Here is a 14355-nt window from a genome sequence, read left to right as displayed (position 1 = left end):
CTCAAAGCATATTTTTTTTCAAATTAATGCTAAGCAGCTGAAGTCTGTGTAGGTACCTGGAGGCAAACTCCTTAGAAAAACACAGCATGGTAGATGATTTCTGCCCTAAAGAGCTTACTATCTAAATAAATACTTAAACACTTATCTCCTTCTTCTTTGTTTGGCTATGGATCTCTGTGTCAAATGTTTGAAGAAAAATCAGTCATTCAGTATAACAAGGTTCGGTGAATTGGCAGAAGTTGCTAAAGCCCCCATAAAGCTCTGCAAGAAAAAAACAACACAGAACCCCTATTCAGGTCCTTTCTGATTTGCTTCTTTGTCTCCTCTGTAGTTCCAAAGGGCAAGAGGTAGTAGCAACACCAACAAAGCTTCTTTGACAGCATTTTTTGGCATTAGTTATGGCAGGATCAGATGTCTGACCTTTCAGCACTAGGTAAAAGGAGAATAAAAAGATCTGTATTCCTAACAGTGTTTGGAGGTGCCTGGTCTGCCTCGTGTTTCTTTGCACAGAGTGTTGTATGTAGCATGCCCTGTGTGTGCCAATAAGGTGGAGGACCAAGCTCACTGGCTGTGACAGCTTGCTCCTGGCATTGAATGGAGACTGCAGAATTTAGGGACTTCCCTTAATATGGTAAAAAAACTTTTCCTGTGGAGCAGTCGGTGCAGAAATGTCTTTACATCTCCATGAGCTCACCAAGGGCTTTCATTTTTGAGTTATAGATGTTAATCTAGTGTGCCTCCTATGAAAAATACTCCATCTTTGACTTAGAGAGCTTTACAGAGTTGTTTTAGTGAGATACATGTGATCTAGATCGTACCAGCAGAAAGTGTTTAAGGATTCAGAGAGGTAGAATATAGTGAAAATATGTGTGTGCACTGAGTGTCTTCAGAGAGAATCTAAACAGAGTATTATGATTCTGCATTATAAGCATGCTTACTAATATCTGTCTTCAGCGTATTTTGGATTCTCTCTAATGATCCATTTCAACATTTGCTATTTTTAATTATCTTACATAAGCCTTTATGCCTACATATACCTTTATGAAGCTATTTGTAATGATGGCCAGTCTGCAGAAAGGCCAAGTGTGCTGTATTCATGTGCTAAACAGAATCTCTTGTTCTGTACCTCCCTGTTACACTCATTATACAAAATAGATTCATGTTCTGCCATATTTCTCTTCTTTGGTTTATATCGTCCTTTCTTCTTTCTACAGTTCTTTTCTTTCAGCATCTTCTTGTTATGGCTGTGTTGTGACTGAATTGTGATCAACAATTAGGCCATGCTGTCGTTTTCAGTGCTTTGACAATGACTTTTAGCCATTAATATCCCAATAATATTAGTGGGAGTTGAGAGTTGGTGTTTTATGCAATTGCCCAGGGCCCACAGCAGACACCTTAGCTCTCTGAGCTCAGTGCCATGCATAGCAGGTGTATTGGCTGGGCAGTCGGAGGAGTCAACACTTGTCAGTTCTAATCTAATGTTTGGATGCTGCAGATGGAGGAGGATGCTTTTGAGCCATATCCCTTTTTCTGAGAAGCAGTGCTATGTCCCTGTAAAAGCTATTCAGAAAGTTGCCCAGATTTGACTTGAATCAACGCGTTCTTTCATGTTTTCTCCTCTCTTGTGAATAAAAAGGAAAGGCATGTGGCAAGCTGGTGCTGTGGTGCTCTTGTTCCATGCACATTGCTAAGGATGAGGCTGGACAGCCGTCTTTAATGTTTGAGAAGCGAGGAGCATAGGCTGGCAGAAAATTAAGGCTGCAGACATAAAAAGCCCAGCAACATTTGGAAGATCGATCAGGAAGGAAAAGGGCCTCAATTTTAGCAGTGCACATAGTGAGTCACAAGGACCTTCCTTCCACGGAATGATTGGCAAGCACTTTTCTGGAAATTGCACATTTTTAAAAAGCCCATAGTGGGGCCTCTAAAAATGAAAGCACCCAAATATATGAGCAGCCAGCAACGTTAAGGCACAGGATCCTGCTCGCTGGCTTTGACTGTGAATTAAATTCAACAGATTGAAAGCAGAATCTGTTGTAGACATATATATTCAGGTACTATATAGATAGATTTGATTCTGGTTTGGATTGTGTAAACTACAGGTGATTTCAGTGCAAATTTGAATTGCCTGTTCTTAGGAAATAAGAGATTAAAATGTAAAGTGTACATTTCATGTAGATTAGATTATGGCAAAACTCTTAAAATTGATATAACCTCGATGCTGTGCACTTTTGCCTTTTATTTTGAAGTATATCATCCCCTGCTTTGCTCTGCAGCACTGAATGATAGCAAGAAAAGTTAAATCTCAGTGTGACTGCCCTCAGTATTAATTATTTTGACATGCTTTTATTCCTACAGCGAAGATGTCTGTAAACGAGGATTCACTGTTATTATTGATATGCGGGGATCAAAATGGGATTTGATCAAGCCTCTCCTAAAGACCCTTCAAGAAGCCTTTCCTGCCGAGATTCATGTTGCCCTGATTATAAAACCTGATAATTTCTGGCAGAAGCAGAAGACAAACTTCGGCAGTTCCAAGTTCATCTTTGAGGTGAGAGCCACATGAGGGATGTATGGCAAAGCATTATTCCACATAAAAAAATGTTCTTCAGGGAAGAGATTTTTCAAGCCCTGTCCTTGAGAGAAAAGATGATATCTGAGGACTGCATCCCAGAAATGCCTTGGCACCAGGTTGCCTTCTGAGCACAGGTGTAGAGTGGGGTGCTTGTTTCACTTGGGTGATGTTCACATCCATGGGTCACATTGGTGAGGGTTTTTCTGTTTTATTTTTGATGGTGTTGCATTTAGCCTTTTCTGTGTTTATTTTAGGAAAAACAAACAATAAACAATCAAAAAACTCCAAACAACACCAAATGAATCAAAATAGTAAAGACAAAGTTCTCTAGTTGGTAATGTATGGTATGAGTTTGTTAGCTGACCTTAATGCAACTTCAGTTAATAGCTCTTTTAATAAAAGACATTAAGATTAAATTTGTTTATATATTGTCACCACTTTAATTTAATTGAGATTTACAGTTCAGGGCTAACAAAAACAATTCTTGTTAATGATAAGTTGCCTCAGGCAGGCTCTCTGATAGGTAACCAATATACAACACTGCATAATTAAAGAGATTTTTACTCACTTTGCCATAGATGAAGACAAACCAGCTATATTCTGTTAGTGCTTTTTAGCGTTCTGGGAACTTCAGTTACTTACCCAAAGAAAAGAAAAGCTCAGGCATGTAAAGAGCTTATATATCAATCATGCCCAGCCATTAATTAATCATTGTTTTTTTTATTTTGCTGATAAACAAGTGTATATTTGGCTCTCTTACTCAGACCCTGAATGTGCAGCTCTGAAGCTCAGTCCTGTAGATCCACTGCAATACAGCCTCCACTATCCATGAGCTTCTGTTTTAAAGGGTCCCTGTGGTTGCTATTGCTTATCAGTAAGCCCTGGGGCAGCTCTTGCTCTCTGCATAAGAACTGTGAATACCAAATAAGCATCACAGGTTAATATGACTCACATTTATTTGATTTATGTGGGGCAGCACACATGCACCCTCTTTTCACGATCCTGGTGCTTTCCCACAGCTCTGATCAAACACGAGGTACTCAGCAGGAGGTGAGTGCAGTGGAAGGCAATGGAAGTCTCTGTTGAATCACCCCATCTACAAACGAAACAGTTGCCAGTGTCTGTTTTTTAGCCAACTTCTGCTTCTGAGCTTAATGGAAGCATTATGCCTGTGCCAGGACAGAGCGTGGCCATGGTGGAGGCTAATGATCTGGACACTGTATTGTGAACCTCTGGCAGAATGATTCTGCGTTACAGTCTGGAGAGAGAAACATGCCCTGCAGTTCATCAGACACGGAATAATAAGAAAAAAGGACAAGGTTTGGTTCACCTATGCAGATTCCAGAGTGCCCTGCCATTTTGAGGAATGGGTTGGGCTGCTTAGTTAGCATTAATCCAGGGGTGCTTTCAAGATTCTTTTATTTCTCCTGCCAAAGGCTTTAATAGTGGGGCAGTGCTTTTTAAAGTTAATTTTAGAAGAAAGATGGGTGATCCCTGAGTTACTTTTATTTTCTCTTACCACTTACCTGCCTAACTAAGATTGTTTTCATGAGAATCTCCTCAGAGAAACAAATCCGAGTGAAGAAATTTGCTCCAGAAATTTCCTAATGAAAAGCCTTTCTGTTATATTGTCATGCCAAATTCTCAGCATGATAAGAGCAATGCTTGCATTAGCTTGAAGAACTGCAGAGGGAATGCCCAGGTACTGGCCACAGAGATACTTTTCTTGTCAGGCAGTTAAAATCTAAGCTTAATTCTTTTCAAGGAGTTAGTGTCTGGAGGTTTAGAATTTTGAGATCCCTGTGAAGCTGCATGTTTACTTTTCCATAGTTTGGCTCTTCCCTCTTCACCAAACCAAAGAACATTGAAAGCTTTTTCTAAAATAATCTTTCTACTGAGCATGTATTCCATAGAATTTCCATCTTAATACATTGCAGAATGCCTGATAGTTTCAGATGGATAAAAATTGGAAGAAAAGCCTGTTATTAACTTAAAACCAGTGGGAAGTCTGTTCTTTTGGACATAGTTCAGGATAATGGACAGACATTAAGTATTTTTCTTTACAGATGACATTTACAAGCTTTCTGTGATTATTGGGTGCATCCACCTCTGAAGAGCACAAACTGACATTCCTTAGAGGCCTGATTTTGTGGGAGTAGATGTGCAGCCACTGGTGAATACTGCAGTTCTTTAAGGGCTACCAACTTGGGTGTTAAATGACAGCACAGAAAATCTATAATAACATTTGAAACTTTATGCTCATATTTCAGAAAAAAAAATATATTAATTTGTCTAAAATAAGTGGGAACAAACATCAGTTGTTAGGCCCTTAAACTGAAAGCTGTTTTCCAGGCACCCATTGCATTTCTTTATTTCTGATTACTGAGTCTAAATGAATTAAAACCGTCTCTCATTGACTGTGTATGATTCATGGATTCATGAGCCATTCTTTCTATTAGCAATAAATTCTAATTGTTAATACTTCAGTGACATTTCACTTTTGCATTGATTTTGGCTTAATTGAATTAGAAATTTCTAATGTGAAAGAGCTCTGCCTGTGGCAAAAGCGGACTGGAATGATCTGGAAGAGAAAAAAAAAAAGCCAGCATATTGTGTGTTTTGGCAGCTCACAATACCTACTTTAATTTAAGTGCCTAAAATGTTTACTGCAGTACGGCCGCTTGCCTGAATGCATCATAAGCCACAGAACCATTTAATATCATTTACCTGTTTTATAAACAATCACAGCCACATACTCAACAGAGATGGTAAGAAATCAGCAGTATTCAACTGAGTTAAAGTTATCTGTGACAGAAGTATTCTTGTGATATATTTTTGACAGACAGACTGGTTTAAAAGGACAGGCATTACTGCAGTCAATACCATGTTTTTGAATAAATAAAAACAATCATCAGTGTGATTAATAGGAGCATTTTCAATCCATTAATTCTTCAAAGTTAAACATAGTCCTCAGCATCTTTTGCAATGTTGTTGCAATTATGTATTGATGAGGAAAATAATCCTCTTGTGCTATTTGCGGGTTGCACCATTATTTCTGGTCACAGTCACTAATTCAAATGCTGTCGTTTTCTCTTCCTTAGACAAGTATGGTATCTGTTGAAGGCCTGGCAAAACTTGTAGATCCATCACAACTGACAGATGAGTTTGAAGGATCCTTGGATTACAACCACGATGAATGGATAGAGCTGCGTGTCTCCTTGGAAGAGTTTTTCAACAGTGCCATCCATTTATTATCAAGGCTGGAGGACCTCCAGGAAATGTTGGCTAGGAAGGAGTTTCCAGTTGACGTTGAGGGCTCCAGGAGGCTGATTGATGAGCACACACAGCTTAAGAAAAAAGTGATTAAAGCTCCTGTGGAAGAACTGGACCGTGAGGGTCAGAGGTTATTACAATGCATAAGGTGCAGTGATGGTTTTTCCGGTAGGAACTGCATTCCTGGAAGCGCGGATTTTCAAAGTCTTGTGCCAAAGATTACCAGCCTTTTAGACAAGCTGCATTCTACCCGGCAACACTTACATCAGATGTGGCATGTCCGCAAGTTGAAACTAGACCAGTGCTTTCAACTCCGACTTTTTGAGCAAGATGCTGAGAAGGTAGGGAATGTGCTTTTCCTTCTTACTTTCACCTAAACTATCACAACAGTGCTGTGACCATTTTTTCTATAACTAGCCACGTGAGGTATTGATCACAGGTGTGAATCTCATGTTGCCAGCAGATGTACTTCGTATGACTCGTAAACCAAATTGACTGAACTAATTGTTGGATGTAGCACGCATAATGACATCCACAAATAACCTATCTATATCACTTCTGATGAAAATTAATCTGCCTTTTTTTTGTGTCACAGCGGGTACATTTTGTACACATCGGCACAAGAATCAGTGTTTTTTAAGTTTCTGTTACTAAATTTGTGAATATATTTACCTATGTTACAGTGCCTAATGAAGAATGATTTTAAAGTTTGATTCATTATGATTATTGTTTGCACTTCTTGTGTCTGTAGGAAATTTGTCATTTAAATCCTCCTAATTGTTATCCCAAACTACATGTTCAGTTTCCCTTTCCTAGGAAGCCGCATCAGGTTGCAACTGGTAAAATCTTTACCAATGGAATTGAGTACCAAGGACATGACCACTTAGTTCCTGCAGCAGGAGATCTGAGAATGTGTTTGCATTGAACGTATAAACAGACCAAGAGAAAGCGTTCTGAAATGATGATAGGGTTCAAAACTCACTGTGGCTGTTTTGCATTAAACAGTATGTAAGGATGGCATTTCAGTTCATACCTGACACTGAATCAGTGGCCAAGATTGCTGTTCATCGTCATAAGACCTTACCTGAAAACTATTTAGCATTAAATTATTCCATAGAGATTGCAATGTGACTTCATAATTCTTAGACATTTGTAATGTGGTGTGTCAGCCTGGAAAGCACATAGTTGGTTGCAAAATGAAATGCAGTACACAAAAGAACATAGAGCAGAACCACTGGTGAATAACATGGAAGCTGTAGTTCAGCAAGTGTGCTGTATTGCTGCAGCTACCTCCCCGTCCCTTCTCTCCTTCGGAGATACTCATTTGGGAATCTGTAGCAGATAGGCAAGTTCTCTGCAAGCAAAACATAGAAATTTGTCTCATTTGTTGGAAAAACTGGATGAAAAACGGGGTTCCCTAACAAGGTTTCATACAAAACAACCCCTTCAAATTTCAGCAATGCACAATAAAGCAGTCTTCTTACTACTACTGTGGATCTGCTCTTTGCCACTGGAAGCATTTGCAGGTACCAGTTTCAGTGAATTTATTTTAGAAAACTATGTCATGCTGGAATCTTGGCAGCTTCTCCTTCTCAACACAGAAGTACTTGGCATCTCATTAGGTGGTTTGGGAGAAGTCCTCACTTCACATTTGAAATTCTAGGCCACAGAACTAGGGTATTCTTAGTAGAAGGTATTGAGCTCTTGGACTCTTGTTTATCTAGTCTGTACATCCATCACAAGCCCCAGTCTCTACATTTTCACTTCATGTACAAGCATCTCATTTTACTTTTGTGTCTGTCCAGGCCCAGGAAGGACAGCAAAAGAAATGCAGATATCATCTGATGGGGCATTCTGTAGAGTGTGATCTGTTTAATCAATTTATATTAATAGTAATTGCAAATTAATATTATTTTTAAATGCCAGGGATAAGCACATAGTGGAAGCAAATACAATCCTCAGTAGCACAGAGAAAGGCACAGGTCACTGGTTTTCAAAGCATTTACTGAATATCTCTAAGGGGTTCTGTGGCTATGGAAATGGCTCCATCATTGTGTAATCAATCCTCCTATTGGGAAAACCTTGAATTCGGATGAGACTCTCTAAAATCAGAATCACTGTAGTACCACTCAAGAATGCATAACAGCAGTTTTTCTTCAAAATGCTACATTTTCTTTTTTCTCTCCCTTTTCCTGCACATGACTTGCTGTAAGCAGATTGCTGACAACTATAGTGTCCTTTCCAGTCGTGGCTGCAGTTCAGTCGGCTTGGATTTTCAATTTCTTTGGGATTTTTCAGATGACAAGTGCTTGTTAACAGAAGTTTTTATTCTTCTAATGATGATTTCTTGCTGATACTATTAACCTTCTCAGCTGAAAGCTCTTGGATAGAAACAGTTTTCATGAAGTTCTTGTTGCCCAGCATCACTCTATGTAGTTGAAGTTTCCAAAATACTTTTTCCTTTCTGTCTCCTGAACAAGGACAAATGGATGATGTGATACAAGCCTGAGCAGTGTGACAGCTGGGTTCTTTGCGTGTCTTTCTGGGAAGTTATGTATAAGGTTTAGGTGAGTCAGAAGGTAGGTGAGACTTCTGAGGTGAAGACAGAAGCAGTGAGAACATGATTCCTGCCTTCTTCATACTGGCTGTCTCGAGCAATTCCCATTTGACAAAACTGGCATTTTGGTCTTCTAGATACCTCATTCACCTGCCTCTCATAACTAAACATACTATTACTTTGGCCCTTCTTAATAGCTCACTTTATCTTTCCTTGTCTACTTCTGCTGTTGCTTTATACTCTCAAATTAGTATTTTTAATCTTTCCAGTTTGTGAAATTCACCCTAACATTCTTGCAGAGAAGGCTGCAGTCCCTTTTACTTTGCATTTCACATAGGTAGACTGTTATGTAGGTAAAATATTAATGTACTCGTTCTCCTTTTGCACATCTCTTTGAAGTAGTCTGAGCATCTGAGACTGGAAACTACACGTCTCATAAAAAGTTCAGAGCAAAATCCAGCCTGCGAGCTTTCTCCACTGTATAAATATCCACCACAGTCTGTCCGTATTGAATTTTAAAGTTTCCTGGTACCTCCATTTTCTCACTTGAATTCTACTCTCTACTGTTCAGTGCGGTTACAGAGCCAGGATGGTCTTCTCTCCTGGGGAGAGGCACAGCTCTCACCCTTCAGCCTGGATATGTCATTTAGTGCTAATCAAATGACAACTCTAATGCTCCATAAAAGCTCAAACTCCAACATAAAATTTGAATATAAATAAGGTTTTAGGGCCTTTTAAAATATCCTGTGTACTCATTGGGTGTTATTTTAGGAAACCAGTCTCGATAAGGTGAAAATGGACAAGGACTTTCCATTTTCTGGACACCTCTGATTTTAAAAATTTCAGCTGTCCTCATTGCCTGAAAAATTCTTAAAAATAAGATGGAAAAAAAGGGGGGAGGAGGGAGCACAAGATGGAAAAACAAGCAGCATGTTCATGTAGGCTCCTTCTTAAACCACAATGTTCACAGCAAATCAGTTCACTTTTTTTTTTTTTTCTCCATGGAGCCTCTCTGTAGGAACTTTTATAAATGACAGTCAGTGGCTGGACAAATGGATTATTCAAACTACAAGTATTACAGCTTACAGAAGGTCTATCGGTAAATAAAAGGAGAGGGCAGCAGCAGTCACACTCCAGGCTTCTCCCACTCAAACCAGTGGGAGAGAGAGACCTTTGGCATTTTCTTATCTTGAGCTGGGGCAGAAGGAATGGCAAAGCTGGGTTCTGCCACAGGCACAGGCAGCACAGAAATGCAGTCACCAGCTGGAGGCTGGGAGCTCCCTGAAGCTCAGGCCAGCAAGCAGGTCAGCCATGGGGAGCTTTGGCAGAGTGGTGCAAGGAAGTTCACATACTGTGCAGTGCTGACTGTGAAGATCTGCTGATAAATAACACATTTCAGCTGTGAGTGCAGCTCCAACCCTCACTGCTCAATAAACTCATTCCTCACCAACTAATATATTACATACATATATATGTACATAATTTTGAAACTAGAACTGAGCCTTCACTGTGTTTTTACCGGGTAACAAGGAAAATATTTTAGCAATCAGTAATATGAATAAATGTAGTCCAGTCCAAACTGATTACTGTATAAAACAAAAAACCACAATGAACGTAGGTCCAACTATTGTAACTATCCGAGAAATGTTAATTGGTTGGTTGAAATTTGGACAGGGAGAAGAATTCAGGCAACAGTCCACATGTTTTGTGCTTGAATAAATACCAAAAAAAGACAAAAAATTATCCCTACATTCTGGGCTTTCCAGCCCTTCTGGAAATCATTTGTAACTGGCACCCAAATTTACTTTTGTAGGAATTTCCCCATCATTTTGGGTTTGTTCCATATCAATTTTACTACCCCTGCATGTATGTGAATGAAAAACAGTTATCATGATGTAATCAGTGTTGTCCACATTAAATATGTGCAACATTGTCATCAGCTGGACTGAACCTAGGATCTCTATGGCAAACCTGTAACACTAGAGCAAAGAAAGAGCAGGCTGTTCCTTCATGGGTCAGCCTCTAAAGAGAGCCAGAGGAGAACCTGCAAGGTCATGTGTACCCCATCTCCTCTTCTCCTTCCTGCCTTCCCACACAATCCATAGAACAGACTCCAAAAGAATGGCAATAGGGGTGGAAAATGCAATGAGTGAATCTCACTGGAAGCTTGTGGTGAGAGAAACATTTTATTTGGATAGGGCCAGCTTTGTGGAAAGTCTAGTGGCAAACCACTGGCCACATCAAGTCTTCAGTGGGCAGCAAAGCAGCAGGCTTGCACTCAAAACCTTCTGCCTCATCCATACTAAATCTTCCTTTGAAAAGCACAGCCCTGCCTATTGCACCACGGCTGTTGCACACATTTTGCAGAATTTGTGACCAGTATGGGAGGATGGGAAGTTTTTAGTGAGTATCAGAGTGATTAGAATGTGATAAAATTCCTCACGTGCAGTGCTGCTTCAAGGCTTTCCCTCTGACTGCTCTGCTTAAATAAGGGAACTAGTAAGAGCTGCTCTACCAGATTGTCTCTATTTGACTCAGTCTCCATACAGTCAAATAAAAAATGGGGCATTTGGTTCCCGAAGGAGAAAACACCACTTAGCAGGATATTCATTTGCAGTTAATCTGAAGTACTATGTGAAGTTCCTGGTTCAAAGTCAAACTTAATACCATACAGCATCTAGAAAAACATAGAGAACCTCTAGCTCCATGGTGAAGCCAATGAGAGAGACTATCCAATAGTATCTGATCTGAGTATTTGAACCATGCTTACACCATTATTGGACTATTGCATCTACTAAAAGTTTAGGTTTCTCAGAAAGAAAGAAAGCTCAATAAGCTGCTTGTTGTCTAAAAAGATGTAGGATAATTTTGATGGAAAAACAGAATGCAAAATGAATTAACTATCCATTGGGTTAGGTAAAGAAAGGTGATAGCAGGAAACAACATGGATATTTTGCTGTTTTAGAGAAGTGTATTTGTGACTGCATAATACATATCCACATTAACTGTTTCATACATTACTTCCCTTTATACTGCTCTCCAAAATTACGATGCTGCATATTCTGTAATAAAATGCATTACAAATCTGATGATATGATCCTTTTAGCTAATAGGATGCAGTTTATTTTATTACAGTCCATTAAGCAGAGGAACTGTAACTGCTCCTTTAGTCAAGTGACTCTGTTTGGGGAAGTATTTCTAAGAAATGTGTCTTATCTGACTTTATGGAAGAGCAGCATTAGAAAGATTAGAAAGATCAGCAATATTTTCACCTCCTTCCTTGTAGCCTTTCATCTCTTCTTTTCCTTCTTGAGCTGTGTCTAAACACTCTGAACTGATCCAGAAGTAGATGGCAGAACTTTCCTATTTACACTATGTCACATTAACTCTTACGGATTTGTGTAATGAAAAAAGGCACAGCACCTGGGACAGACTACTTGAACTGACATAAAATCCACTCAGTGAAGGACCATTTCACCTCTCATCTCACTGCTGGAAGCACTTGCTTTCTTTGATCTCTTCTACGTGCCTTATACACAATTACCACAAAGATTTTGTGTGAAATGGTGGTTTAGAAATTACTGGAAAGGAGATGTGTCCCGGGGAGTGAGAGTGGGAAACCAATGAGGAAAGTACTGAGAAGCTGTCGGAGGGAGCTGCCGTGTGAAATTAATGCAAAGTGAGTTCTGGGAGGTGGGTAATTAGGGCTGAGGAGAAGGCATATTAGGAGGGGAAAAAATCAGAATCAGGATAATAACAAGAGCATGTCCTTAGCTTTTCACACCAAGGAGAAATATATCTGCCCCTGTGCTGTTTCACTGGGAAAGGATTTGTTATTGAATGAACGGTATTTAACTGTTAACAGTAATAATCACGCTGGTATAATAAGCATGGATTAGCAATGGATTTTTGTGTAGGATTTAGATTTCATTGAAGTTACACGAACACCGTGCTGGCGTACAGAACTCAGCGTGCCCTGGATTTTCCATCTAAGTGCTTATACCATGGATATCACAACAGCGCAGTAAGTGAGCATCACAGTAAGGAGCTTTCCAGGAGATTTTGAACACAGGGGGTGTTGTTAGACCTGAGGCAAGCTCCCTAAGACTTCCTTAATAAAAGGAGTTGATAAGCTTAGTGTCTTCTACACTTGACTGAGAGTATATGTCGGGCTCATTGGAGCATGCTACTTTCATTCCTAGCACATCCTGAATGCCTGTACAAAGATGGTGGCTTGAAGTATAGATGCTGCGTCAGAGAGGCACAAACCTGGAGTCTGTGTTTGTAAAGATGCGTGTGTTTACAGGGAGCTTTGTTAGAAGAGTGATCAAGCTAAACACAAATGAAATCCCTTACATATAGCCCCATATAAAGAGTTCTCAGAGATCGAAAGGGCTTGACTTGTTGATACGTAGCCCTTTCAGCTCAAAGCAGTTGCTTCCCTATTCATCAGGTGTAGCCACTCACTTTCAGGCTAGTTTTATTTGCATCCCCTGACCTGATAGCATTTTGAGGTCTTCTTATGGTGTCTGCTGAGGAAGCAGAGGCCCAGTCAAGTAAAGCACAGGCAGTCTTATCTTCCTTTGGCATTAATGGAAGACTCTCATGGTCTGTCTAAGAGTTCTACTGTTAGCTATACAGAAAGTGTGTGTTCTTAGAGCCCCATTTGCAGGAGCCATGTGATTTCAAACTACTCTGGAATCTGTGTAGCCATCTTTTCTAGCTTCTGTCTCTGGCTCCAGCCTTGCTGATGTCTGGATTGGCAGCTTTGCCACCCACTTACAGAAGTGGGACCCTACTTCCAGCTGTCTGTGCTGGTGCCCTGTGCAATAAGCCAGTTATGTAAGTGCACATTTGCAACACTATGGGCACCCTGATTTGCCTGCACTTGTAATACTCCTCATGGAAGAGAAACAGATTTTGAACATGCTCATGACACAACAGGTTTTATTTTTAAGCCTTAGAAGAAATATACGGACGTGTTTATGGATCTGAAAAGGAATAGTTGTCTATATGAACAGAGACTGCTTAATTGCAACATTTAGTAGTAACTTAACGTATTTTAAATTGCTTATCTTCTTTTTCTCTACCTTTTCTCTTACATATGTGCTCTTGCACAGAGCACACAGTGTCTGTTCTCTCCCAAAACCTTGTTTCTGTATCTGGTGTCTACTTTCTTGTACTGCTGATTAAAAAAAAACAAACAACAAATACCTTTATTCTATAACCTGAAGTTTCCCTTGGCATATGGTACCATTTATAGTACAGAAATTCTTACTGGATGACTTTTCTTGTCTTTCATACAATCAGGCTTAGGATGTCAGTGTGGGGATAGAAAGTCAACTTTCAGTCCAAATTATCTGCCATGTGCATAGAAGATTGTTGAGGATTTGCCATCATTCCTGTTATTCTTGTGCCATCCTTCATATTTAAACTCACTCTGAAATGAAAATGACAACAGAGAGGACAAGTCCCATGTTCAACATGAAGTATTTGCTCTGACAGAATTGATAATATCAGGCTGCACACAGAAAATAGGTGCAGATAGCTCCCTAAATTGTTGAATTGACAGACACTATCTTGCAATATCAAATCTTAAAACAGTGAAAGATTAATTATATGGGTAATGTACAAACAGACAGACAGAGCTGGGTGCACAAGCAATAGTTAAATGCACATTTTTGCTGAGCCTAGCATAGAAACATACTGAATCTGTCTACGGTGTTGGGTGTTTACAGCAAAGAAATGCAGCTTTTCAGTTGAAAAAAAGCCCTTGCAGATGTAAAGCTATGGGAGCATTCCTGCTGAATACAGATATATATCCACACATGCTTTGAATTGCTTTAGTATAGTACTGTGAATATGCTACTTCATTTATGATGTTTTATGTAAAATACTTCTAATAACATCGAGGGCAAAGGACCAACACAGGAAATTGATATCAAACAGG

General features: G+C 39.6%; 1 protein-coding gene across 10 annotated transcripts in view; it reads left to right on the top strand.

Moving 5' to 3' along the window:
* KALRN (kalirin RhoGEF kinase) overlaps positions 1–14355 on the top strand; it is a 447706-nt gene that overhangs the window by 181983 nt on the left and 251368 nt on the right. For all 10 annotated transcript variants that reach the window (XM_031590658.2, XM_090143646.1, XM_090143648.1 and 7 more), the window contains exons 4-5: positions 2359–2551; positions 5677–6189. In XM_031590658.2, coding sequence (XP_031446518.2) covers positions 2359–2551; positions 5677–6189 — 706 coding nt within the window. The remainder of the gene's footprint in view (positions 1–2358; positions 2552–5676; positions 6190–14355) is intronic.

This window comes from Phasianus colchicus, chromosome 7 (genome assembly GCF_987193195.1).
Source record: "Phasianus colchicus chromosome 7, bPhaCol1.hap1.1, whole genome shotgun sequence".
Taxonomy (NCBI): Eukaryota; Metazoa; Chordata; class Aves; order Galliformes; family Phasianidae; genus Phasianus; species Phasianus colchicus.
Note: the sequence above shows the minus strand (reverse complement) of the source record. Positions and strands in the feature narration are given on the sequence as shown.